This window comes from Chelmon rostratus, chromosome 14 (assembly GCF_017976325.1).
Source record: "Chelmon rostratus isolate fCheRos1 chromosome 14, fCheRos1.pri, whole genome shotgun sequence".
NCBI classification, from domain to species: Eukaryota; Metazoa; Chordata; class Actinopteri; order Chaetodontiformes; family Chaetodontidae; genus Chelmon; species Chelmon rostratus.
In genome coordinates this window covers 25,241,142-25,253,460 of record NC_055671.1, presented here as the reverse complement: position 1 = coordinate 25,253,460, position 12,319 = coordinate 25,241,142, and the positions used below count along the sequence as shown (strand labels likewise).

Here is a 12,319-nt window from a genome sequence, read left to right as displayed (position 1 = left end):
TGAATGCTTCTGCTTGCCGTCTTCGAGCGGGAGCACGAGAGGACGAAGCGAGTGAACTGGATTCAAAGTCTGTCAGATCAGACGCTGACGGAGAGCAGGGGCGGCTTGTCCTACTTCAGGAAATATTGTTGTGTCGAGGGCTGATTAATTGTGTTCTGGGAGACAAACAAACTGAATGTACACCTATTTCCTGTACTGGTTTGAGAGATAGATGTAAGAATGTATAAATAACTCTCAGTCTTTGTGAGTGGTTACGGAAAGGTCTTCACCCGTCGCGCGATGCAAAAATGGTCTCAGTGTTTTGATGAAAATGCTGCTTCTTATGTGAAGATGTACTCTGTACATTATCTGCTACAGAAGGTCAAGACTCACAGCGAAAGTCAGAATAAACACACCGTTACTCATTCGCTGTCAAACCTTTGCATAGAAATACAAACTGCACTTCAGAAAGCCAAACAGCACAGAGCTCTGGCTCGCAGCGAAAAGCAGCACGAGCGTGCGTCGCATTCCGCCACAGGCGCTTTGTGAGTCAGGAAAACCCTGAACGTCCTCTTTATAGTCTTTATCAATGAGGCGTTTGCTGCCAATTCTTACTGTTCTAAATGTTGAACCGACTCGCCGGGAAAAAGACTATTTCTGACGCCAACTTGCCATTTTTGCTTCAACTGTTTTTCAGATTGGTGAGCATCAGCGCCTGGATCAGGAGCTAGCCGGCTAATGTGTTTTAAGGCCCTTTCACAACTTCTTCATTCGGTCTGAGCCAAAATTCCAGACCACGTCCAGCCCAAACGGCCAAACCCTGATCCGATGGAAAGAGGTGGACTCGGTCCTGAGATCTCAGACTGAGCCGCCGCTCCGTCGAGGCTATGAGCTGCGGGAGCACACGAGCAGAGCAGATATTTAACTGACGTCTAGTCAGCTGGAAAAACTCAGAAACAATCTGAAATTTTTTTATTGTTTTTCGAGACACCGCACGAACCAATCAACTGCAAGTACAGAGAGACGCCGCTCCTGAAGCTGATGACGACAGGATGTGCAGATTCATGTAGAGTTCCTGCAGAATTTCAATGTGAAAGCCTACCCTTGGTTCACACCTTCAGGTGTGAAAAGGCCCTTAAGTTATCTTCTGCTTTGCCGTTACACTCGCACGGTTCTAGCACCATGCAGAACGTCACAGGCGGGCGGTCGCGATTATTTTGATTGGCCAACGCTCAGGTCAGATGATACGAAACTGCAGCAAAAGTCCAACAATAACAAAAACATACGCTTTACTCGGAGTAGCTCGGTGTTTGTTCCTGATGAAGAACATGTTGTCTGGTGTGACTGATGACTCGTGGAAAACAAACTAACTCAGGAAGTTATTGTTTCTGCGTTATTACAAGTTATTTTTTTCACACCGCAGAGAGTCAGACTGTGACGCTAAATGAAATTAAGAGGCACTTCGCAGCCTTGCAATCTACAACTTTTGCACAAGGGAGGAGCTCATTGTTCTTCAGCAGGTAAGATTGTCCTCCGCAGCCTCCAACTAGGACACAAAGAAAATGAGACGGCGGGTTATTGTGCAGCGGTTGTCTGGCATCAGTGCAGAAAATATCAGTCACGACGGAGTTACAATAGATGAGACAAAGGACGGGAAGCGAGCGCAGCGGGGAGAAGCGATCCGGTTCCATGGGAGACAGTGTAACAGCCTGAAGGGTCTCATCAGGAGCAAATTCACTGAAATGTAATACAAGCTGGAGTGTTATGTAAAATGAAAGATGGGAGAACCCAGATCACTCAAGCCTACTGTGCTGGAAATGGCTGATGCATACCTGTATTGTATTCAGAAGGGCATTCATTTCCCCTCCGATGATTACACCAGCTGCATTGTTTATTTGGTTGAAAGCACAAATGATATGCATTGATTCCTTATTCATTCATTGTTGAACTCGCCATTGTATCTGTGAATGCGGGCAAAATGGGCCCAATTACAGCAAGTGATGCCTCCCTGTGACTCCGCAGCAGAGCAAGATGATGAAGGCCTCAAACTGGGAGGGAAAGAGCAATCAAAGGCCACTTGTTGTCTTTTGTAAATTCAGAAACTGAAATGGAAAACATTTCTGGCTGCGGCTGACACAGGCTCACTCGGGACTGCAGATTAGATTAGTCGACCACATGCATGTTCTCGCTGTGAGGGCTCCTCCAGTGTCCTTCACGCAACTCTGCACCAATCACATTTATCTGAGATTCATCGAAAACTTAGGACGAATAAATTAACTTATAATGAAAGAATTATGTACATTTGCATCAGCACAACATTCTTTTTCTATCACAAACATGTTTTCTTGCTGTTAAGCGATATTAATGAAACTAGATGGAAGATTTTAATGTGAAACATCTGAGAGTGGAGTTTCACTGACGAGAACACTGATCCAAAATCAGCCAAAAAGGTGGAAATAACTGGTGAATGAACAGTATGAGCGTGTCATGGGGTCAGAGTTGGGTTTTCATGACCAGCATGAGGAAAAATCAAGCCTGATAATTTGGGGTTTATCACAGACTTCAGGTAATAATCAGTGTAAACGCTGAGCTGATTCTCCCGCTGTGACATAAATAAAAGCCAGTGTTGGGAATTTAAGGCTGTTATCAGCAGCTACACAACAATTTAATCAAGCATGTATTCAGTATAACACGACACTATAATACCAGCATCAGCAGGAGGAAAATGCACACAGGTTGAATTCTGCTGCACTGCAATTAAACGTCTCTCTCTTCTAACATTTCAAACCTGAATGACACAACAGCAGCTATACTGATGCTTCCATTCATCAGGAAAGGAGAGTTTTCTTCATCAAACAGCTCGTCTGGAATCAAGTTCCACAAGTTTGACAAGGGAAATTTATGTTGTTCTGTTTTTCACTTTTTTCTCTTATGTTTCTGATTTTTTTTGGCTTGTGATCACATACAGTGTGTGTGTGTGCGTGCGTGCGTGTGTGTTATCCCAGTTGTCAGTGTTTGGTCAGGATTGCTTCCATGTGTCAGGGGCTCGGGGCAGATCCACCTGCCTGAGGCTGCTCTCTGATGTTGCCGGGGCTCCTTCTTGTGCTTCACAATAAAAGGCCACAGGTTCTCTCTCCCTCTCTCTCCCTCTCTCTCGCTCTCTCTTTCTCTCCCTCTCTCTCTCGCTCATTGTTTCTCCGTGAGAGAGAATAGAAAAAGTGATGTAGAGTGAAAACACTCCTCTTTTAAAGGTAGATCTCAGAATCTAGACGCCTGCTGATGAAATCAGCTCAACAGCTGATCACTGATTGAAAGGAGCCCGTTTGAACCCTCCACTCTCACTTAATGGATTATATTAATACTTTTACACTAGTCCAGGCTGCACCTTAAAGTGGTTTCGACATCGTCAGACCACAAGATATTGAACTGGAACAAGGAAGAAGAGGAGATGGCAGCATTGGAAGTGTGATGATGTTTGAATTTGATGACTTTGAGCCGAGTCTATACAACTAGTGAGAGCAGAGAGTTAACTGTCAACAGGCTGGACTGTCTCTGTCCTGACTTTTCTAAAATATCCATATATATATGTATAAATATATGTGTGACGTAGCACAGCACAGCCAATCACTGCACATCTCTGAGGGCGCCAGCTGATCCGTGGCGGTGCTGTAACGCAGACAGACCGGAGAGAAAAGCAGCGAGCGACCACTGAGAAACACGCCGTTCAAAAAAGAGCAGTCAATCCTGCTCAAAGCTGACAGCTGCGCTGACTTTATTTAGCACAGGTTCAAAATATTAGCAGGCTTGTTTCTGTCTGAAGAAGAGCGGTGACGGGAGGAAGAGGGAAGTGTCAGAGGGTGGGGGCGCCGAAGCCTCGTCTGATTTTAGCACAAAGGACACGAGATCCGAACCGATGGGTTGTTTCCTGCAGAGTGGACCCCAACAACAACACGTCAGGGTCTGTAGCCACTGATGCTAACAGCTGACACGGCTCAACAATCACTTCCTGTATCTGTGTCACATGGGATTCAGCACTGCTCCGCCCTTTAGCTGCAGGTCTGTTCATCCAGGGGGGGAGCCAACCTCCACAAACCAAAGCCAGAAACTAGCTGCAAAACAAGGTGCAGGCATTATATCTGTCCTGTATCTAGTGTTGTATTGTGAACAAGGTGTTAGTGCTGAAAATGTCCAATGGGGATGAAGGTAGAGGAGACCACGCCCATTTAGAGGACAGGAAGCGTGTACCACTTCCAACCAGCGGTGCATCATCTTTTCTTGTGGAACATCTTTGCTCATATTGAAGCATCCACTCATTAATGAAGCAGATCAGTACAGGTGTTTCCATATCCGACACCTGCGCAGTCCACAAAGTGTCACACGTGCATCACGAACTTCCTCCGCAAAGACAAACGTGGCTAAAAAATGACTTCATCTGAGAAACTGAATAAACAAATGCTTATTAACGAGCAGGTGAGGCTGAGACTGTAACACGGGAGTCTAGTTATAAACCTGCAGCGTCCCAAGATGAGAAAACCCTGACAACCATTAACCCAACATAATTCTTATTGTCGGTGATCTTTGCATGGAAATAAAAGCACCGCCGTCGCTACCTGCGCTCACTCTGTCGCTCTCACTCTTAACTGTGATTTACTGATTTCTTAAACTAGTCTTTTTTTTTTTAACACACTTGCTGGAGGCCTCAACCGGACACGACTCCTGCAAGTGATGTTAGGAAAATATTTGCATTCACCTCAGTAGCCTTTTGTGCATCAACATTATGTAAATATGATCATAAATATTCAAACGTCGGTCGAATTTGACTCATTTCACTCGTATCGCCAGATTTTCAAACTGTAGAGCGCAACATGACTCCATACCTAAACCAGCAGGCTGCTTCCAGAGCGGCAGATTGCAGCCCACGCCCACCCCCTCAACACCCCCTCCCCAATCCCTCCAGAGATTTGGAATCGGAGGGTGCTTACTTGACATCCCATCAGTCGGCAGCACACTAACAAGTAGGCCATAAACCTTTTTTCTCTCTTTGATTACACTAAGTGCACAGAGGCCAGATGCGACCCGGCCCAGTCATCTGTTGGCTTGCCAGCAGACTCGCTGTACACCGGTGGGGGCAGGAGGAGGAGGAGGAGGGGTCGCTTGGGGTCCCCTCCCTTCAGGAATAAAGCCATTGTTCTTCATTACAGCTGGAGAGGCTGCTGGGGGGTACAGAGGGAGAACAAGTCCATTTCCACACCTGTTTTCCATCAGCGGGGCTCCCGCCGGCCTGACTCAGAGCCAAACACTCTGCACGAGGATTCAGCTGAGTCTGAAATAGGTTTCCTTCGTCACTGAAGCTGCCCGGGGGCAGTGTTTGGTGCCAGTTCACCGTGATAACAAAAATGGCAATTTTCAGACCAAGTGAAGAAACAAACTGTCCCGTTAATTATTTCTGTCGGGGGCAGACGAGTCTGTAAAACAGCATTCGGATCATTATGGAGCACCACAGCTCCAGCACACCTCTGCAGCCGTATCGGCACCAGTGCAGCTCTTTAGCGCCCACAACGCACATGTTATTAACAAGTTAACTTACCCGTCTCAGAGGCGACAGATATTTGCGATGACACGCACTTTAGCACGATAAACATCATCTGCTGTGAGAACATTTCTTCCCAACGTGGAGATTCTTCACAATCAGCGAAGGAGAGGAGAGAATGAAGAGCGTGGTACGAGCCCCATCAGCCTGTCTCATTTAAAGCATCTGCTGACACAATCACAAGATCTGGGTACAGAGTCTGATGCAGAGCTTTCCTCCAAACCTCACACTGACGAATACGAACAAGTTTTCCAGCAATGCTCCGTTTGGTCCTTTCATAAAAGCTGTGCAAGAACAGGATAACATACAGCCTCGAGCAGAATCCTCATTACATCAGGATGTATATGATCTGAGAATGAGAAAATATGATCATGAATGTTCATCCTTCTGCTTTGTGTGCAGCATTCACAACATTGCTATTCAGGCAAAGCAGCTAATACTGCAACCGTCCCTGGAGTGGCTACCGGATACTGACACTGAAGCAGCAGCAGCACTTACCACTAAAATAACGTAACGGATAAACATACTGTACATGTGATGTTTCATGATTCCACCATGAGTAGCACTGCAGTACTCTATGAATAAGTACTCTTACATTATTATTGTATTAATATACAAATAAATGGTCAAACTATTCAGCAAGTAAAAAAGGTAAAGCTTCTTGGACTTTGGCTTTATTGCACATTGTCATGGTCTGATCACATCAACAAAGCTGTTGCCAAAATGGGTGGAGCTGTTGCCATAACACGTAAATGTGCACCATTTCTCAATTCTCAGTTGTTTAGTCGTGTTGTTTGTACGTTGGTTTTATGTCATTCAGATTACTGTTCAGTTGTACGGTCTGCTGCATCAAACTGTCTGCTGAGGAAATTACAAGTGGCTCAAAACAAGGCTGCAAGACCGGTTCTTGGATGTTCTTCAAGAACGAGTGTTGCAGAAATGCATGAACGTCTTGCTTGGCTGATGGTCGTGGAGAGATTATCTAGTAATTTATTAATATACTTTCATAGAATTATTAGCACCCAGACTCCTACATTTCTTTACGATAATATAATTTACTGCTCAGATACGCATTCACATTACACTAGAGGGGCGAATAGTGGACAGATTACTCTACCCCTCCCTAAGTCTGACTCTATGAAGAGGACTGTGTTCTACAGGTCAACTGTGTTTTGGAACAATCCTCCAGTGGTGGTTTGTGAAATTAAGGGAAAAACTGCTTTTAAAAAGAGATTAAGAATGAATATGTTCTCATAAAAGCATCTTGATTATTTGATTGAGTGAGGTTTGTCATGTGATACATGAAGGGTGTGTTGCTTTTCATTGTTTTAGTGTTTATATTTTAATAAGGATTTTCAGTGTTGTTGTTTTTTTTCTCTTTTAACAGATTGTGAGCAATTGATATTGTATTTATTGTGTTTTGCATGTATTGTGTGACCCCAGGAAGACTAGCTGTCGTCTTGGCGTCAGCTAACGGGGATCCTTTTAAATAAACAAAAACAAACTCTTAGCATGTCTCCTTCATGAAGCACCAAACAGGTCTGAAAACACTGAGCCTGTGCACCGATGTGAGGGTCTGCTCCTTCGCTGTTTCATATCATAACTGTGTCATTAACCGAATACAAACGTGATAAGGCAGCCAAGCTCAGGCCTCCACCGAGCCGCTGTATGGAGGGGGTGGATGTGACCAATCACATCTGAGATCTTTGGACTATTTACGGCAAATAAATGCAAACTGCAGCCTGAACTTTCCATTATTCCATTAAGCTGTTTGTTCCTGATGACGTGACATCATGTGCTGTTCCTGATGTTGATCAGTTCAGCGATCAGACCGAGAACCACGAACACAAAGATAATATCCAGACGTTCGCCGAGGCTTTACGCTCCACGTTTAAAAAGGAGTAACGTTCTTGTGACGATGAGCCCCCTCCTGCATCTCAGTCAACAGAGGCGCAAAACAATGCCACAAGGAAATAGGTCGATTAACTCAACACATGCTGCACTACAAAGTAATAAGTTCCAAAGGGATCTGCTCCCGTCCATCATCTAAAGAAAGCAGGATTATCTGCACTCTGAAAACAAGCAACTGAAATTTCAGACTGTCCATCAACGCTTAAATCTGCACACGCCGCAGACACAACTGACGATCCCATCTAATATCTGAGCTCACACACACAGGAAACACAGAAACTGAGGAAAAAAAACTCATGTTTATGTGTTTAGGTCATTGTGAAGTCATGCTCACATCCACAGAATCAGGGTCTGCCTCCACCTGCACCATCGCACCCATTACATAACTTCACAGAAATGAGAGCAGAGATGCCGCTCGCTAGAACTGACAGGTTGCCTAAACATGTTTTCAAGTCTCGGCAAGCTTGTGGTCAGAGCGTGCTGCGTTAGCATTCTTTAATAACACCTGCAAAGCGCCATGCCCCTGCTGTTAATCCACATGACAACGGACTTACGTCACATTTCTACACAGAAGCATAAAAGAACTGAATAAAAATATACATGTGAATAACATACCGCCACGCATAAATTACAGCAGGATACGAGACATCCCTGCACGGCTCTTTTAATCACGGCGCTGCACGATCATCGTGTTGTTTCAGTCAGTATTAGCTTTGTGATTAGTTTTTTCAAACAAAACACTTTTTCTGAATGTTAAACTAAGAAAAGTGTCTTCAACACTTACAAAAAAAACTACAGTATAAATGAAAGTTAATTAAAAATGTATGAATATATAAATCCAGAATTCATTAAAGAGGCAGATAATCTAAACAGAAAATGTCACTGCCTCGACCAATTCAAAGTCGATTTATTTGTAGAAGCCAAAGAGACGACTGTGAGCAGACTTAATTAAGATACAAAAAAATATCAGTTTCATTGCGTCTCTGTGTGCTCACAAATAATAACATAACAATGTGTTTATGTTCTAATTATCACAATAACATATGATTTTTAATTTCTTCCTCAAAACAGAGAGGGGGTGGGGGGTCAGAGGCCCTTTATGCCCTTTATCTTAAAAGAATATCATCACAAACTGTCATTTATCTGAACATACAGGGACTGTGTGAATCATTCTGGCCTGCAGATACTAACTTCAAATGACTTCTATTATTCTATTATTCTATATTCCACATGTGGGCTTATTCAGTGAGTGACAGGACGCATCACTTATTCACTTATTTCCACAGGATGAGTGTTTTCGGCCCCTCTGGGTCCTCTCACACCGCAGCAGTCAAACAGAGGACTGAAGGCTTTCTCATAAATCCATTTCATCTGGAGCACTTGTGTGATTTGATGTGAGGTGAGCCAGCGTGCCAAAACGCAACTTACAGTTGGGGCGAAATTAATTAATGCAGCCTTCTGCAGAGCAATCCCCCCCATCATAGCACCAACTTCCATTTATTTGCACTGAGGGGAAAACAACATCCCGCAATGCTGAGCAAGATGTGAGCACACAGCGCGCGCCGGGGGTAAATAATTGATACGCTTTGTGCGAGCCGTGCCCGGAGCTTTGTTTGAAATCAGTGGATCCTTTTCCACGAAGGTGGAGCAGCCCTGGCCCCCATCCAGAGCCCCACGGAGCCCCCGCGGAGCCGCGCTCACTCCGCCGCGCTTTGCAGGACCGCTCCACCGACTCGTCGCGTGGAAAAACACGACCAGCGTGCGTCCATTTTAATGGCTAAAACGCTGCACTGGATTAATCCTGCTGGATAATCCACAATGTGACACACGTCGACATCTGCCGCCCTGTCATCCTCACCATCAGAGCCTTCAACTCAGCACAAAAAGCTTCAGCTCAGTAACTTTATGTTTGCATCATTTACGACGGAAATACAGCCTGGGAGAGCAGGTGGAGGTGGCCCAGCAGCTGTGCGCAGCTCCAGCACAAAGCCTCACTTTAAGCAGTTATATAATTGTGGGAGCTGTTTGTGCGGGTTTGCAGTTTGTACCAGCATGCGCGTGCGGTGCGGGAAGCGTTGCCCCGACTACTGCGAGGCTACTTCACCGCCCGCATCTCCCCCGTATCAATGCGCAAAGACGAAGACCCCCGGACCGGCGGTGCAGCTCTCAGTGGTCTTCTTCCTGACTCAACCCAGAGCATGTAACGCATCACTTCATCTCGTCTGAGTCCAGTAAATAAACGTGGGGCGGTTCTGCAGCCCGCCAACTCACAAACACCTGAACAGCCAAACGCGTGAAAATTCACCCTGAGCAGCTTTATGTGCCCCCGTTCCGCTTCTCCACAGCCTCTGACTCAGACTACAACACCCGAGCCAACCTCTGATGTTCCCCGGCACGATGCTGCTGCCAATCCACTCCCGAGATTACGACGACACAGCCCGGAACGCTACTGAAAACTACAGCAGATTAATATTGTTGCGTGTACCAGCGAGATGGCGTGTGTTTTAGGGGGTGAATTAACACACAATGTGGATCAATGTGAGATGCTTTTCATTTCGGCATACACCCAAAACAACGAGCAACACTTGTTTTACTGAAATGTCAACTTTTTTAACGGCTTCGCCCGTCGTGCGAACGGTCTCCGCACCGACAACCAGCGGGGTGGTCGACGGTGAACGAATTGCACAAAACTGAGATTAGACGGAAAATAACTGCTGATTTCTGAGCTTTCTTTGAGCCGAATTAACCAGAAAGGCACAATATTAAGGACACACCTCGCATTACGTTTTTATGTCTATGAATCTTTGACTGGGCGACGTCCAGTTAAATTGACGGAGTTTTGAATGGAGTTTGCCGTAGCGTGTCCTCACGCTGCACGTTGCCGGGGCTGCTGCATATTCTACTTTAACGCACCGCTGTTTCCTGTGATTTACAGCAGTCCAGGCTCCGCCGTGAACAACACGCCACAAAACTAAGTGGACCGAGCCGACAAACCGCCGTTTGGGCCGGTCAGAAGCGTCTCTGTGCGGCTCCGGAGCGACCCGGCATCCCGCTTTTTGGGTTTCACGCAGAATTGAGCACATTTAAGAGTTGGCAGCTGCGTGGCGGCGAAGCGATTCGACCAAAGTGATGTGTTCAGACACAGCGGCTCTGGAACGCCTGTTTCTGCAGCCTACATGGCTCACAGACGCAAACCTGCTCCTTTTTTCCTCTGCCTCAACTTTACGGACAGTTGCTTTTTCTCAGTCGCTCAACAACATCACGCATCCAAACGCTCCGCCGCGCACGTCCACAAACTGCCCCGCTGATAAAACCCCCTCTCCTCCATCTCTGTCCGCGGAAATCTCACAGCAAACCCCGCATTCCGAGCAGGCACCGGGGGGAAAGTCCTACCTTTGTGAAGAGCCGCTTGAAGCACGAATAAAGAGAGAATAGTCGCGAGAGAGCCGCTGCCAGTGTTCGCCATGTTGGACACCTGCTTCAGTATGGCAGAGAGAGCAGCTTCACCTACAGCTACAGCGGGACTCAGCTAATGAGATGCGAGGAGGGGGGGGCTGTTCACCATGTTCACCTCGCCCCCCGCTTTACGCACCGTGTTACCAGTCATGAACGCGTCTAATGTTCTGCAACTCTTTTCATGTCCTTACACTGAAAAAAAAAACCTCAATGCTTTTATCGCTGTGTCGTGCTGCAGGAGTGTGTGTGTGTGTGTGTGTGTGTGTGTGTGTGTGGTGAAACTGGATGGATCCCATCATGGGAAACTGGGCCAGGTCCTTTTATGTTCTGGCCTCTCTTCAACTCAGCAGATTTTTTATTATTTTTTATTAATTTTATTTTGGGATTTTCTTTGGCGTTTCAAACATCACTGATTAATTTACCCACCTGTAGTAGTTAACAGTTCAGGTTCCAAAGCCCCCACCCCCCCATTCCTCACCTGCACACCCACATGTCCAAACTGTTGGGCTGCAGGTTTTCATTCCAACCAAGGAGGAGCTCATTTAATCAGCTGATCTCAGTCGTCAGCTGATAACTGGGTGACCTCTTGACTGGTTGCAACAAAGACCTGCAGCCAGACGGCCCTTTATGGAACAGTTTGGACATGCCCGGAGTGGAGGGACGGTTTGACAGAGCAGAAGGGAATGCGGCCGATGTGTCCTACAGCGCGCCAACCTGGAGCGCTGGTCAGCTGGGTGGGAGCTGGTCTGGTGCGCTCGCCTACCAAACAGTGCGTTACAGTGGCTAAGTTTGGCTAAGTTATATACATAATTAAAAAAAAAAGTTTGTCCCTTTTTTAATTATGTATATAATTTTAATTATGTATTGTGTTTTTTAATTATGTATATCCAAAACATCCTGGTTGTTAAAGCACAAGACAGAACCTCGCAGAGAAAAGTTCTTAAAGTTAATGTCATGGGTCATTAATTTCCCACGGTGTTGTGTTTATTCCTTGCAACATTTAACATCATGACACATAATGGAGTGATTACTTTACCGTCCTCTCAAACAATGCTGGGGGCACACTGACTATTTGAAGCTGATATAGAGACCAGAAGTTTCCAGACTGCTTCATGGCGCCAGCAGGCCATTTTCAAACCGCTAACAGATAGGTAGGTAGAGCGCCAAATATGGCGGCAGGTAAGCTACAGCACAGGTACAGGTACAAGCTGGGAGTGAGAATATGTTGATTACAGCGTCAACATTATTGCTGGTACAGCACTGATCTTCCAGTCAATCACATGTTCCATGTAATCATCTCTCATGAGCACGATTCTGGAGTGTGATGCCTGATATTTGGACACACCCTTTGGTCCCCCTTTAAAAAATGGCAGCCATGGCAGC

At 45.9% G+C, this 12,319-nt stretch overlaps 1 protein-coding gene across 1 annotated transcript in view; it reads right to left on the bottom strand.

Moving 5' to 3' along the window:
* cadm1a (cell adhesion molecule 1a) overlaps positions 1 to 10,976 on the bottom strand; it is a 386,715-nt gene extending 375,739 nt beyond the window's left edge. The window contains exon 1 of the mRNA XM_041952413.1: positions 10,874 to 10,976. Coding sequence (XP_041808347.1) covers positions 10,874 to 10,946 — 73 coding nt within the window. The 5' untranslated portion in view covers positions 10,947 to 10,976. The remainder of the gene's footprint in view (positions 1 to 10,873) is intronic.
* Between the last annotated feature and the right edge of the window lie 1,343 nt (positions 10,977 to 12,319).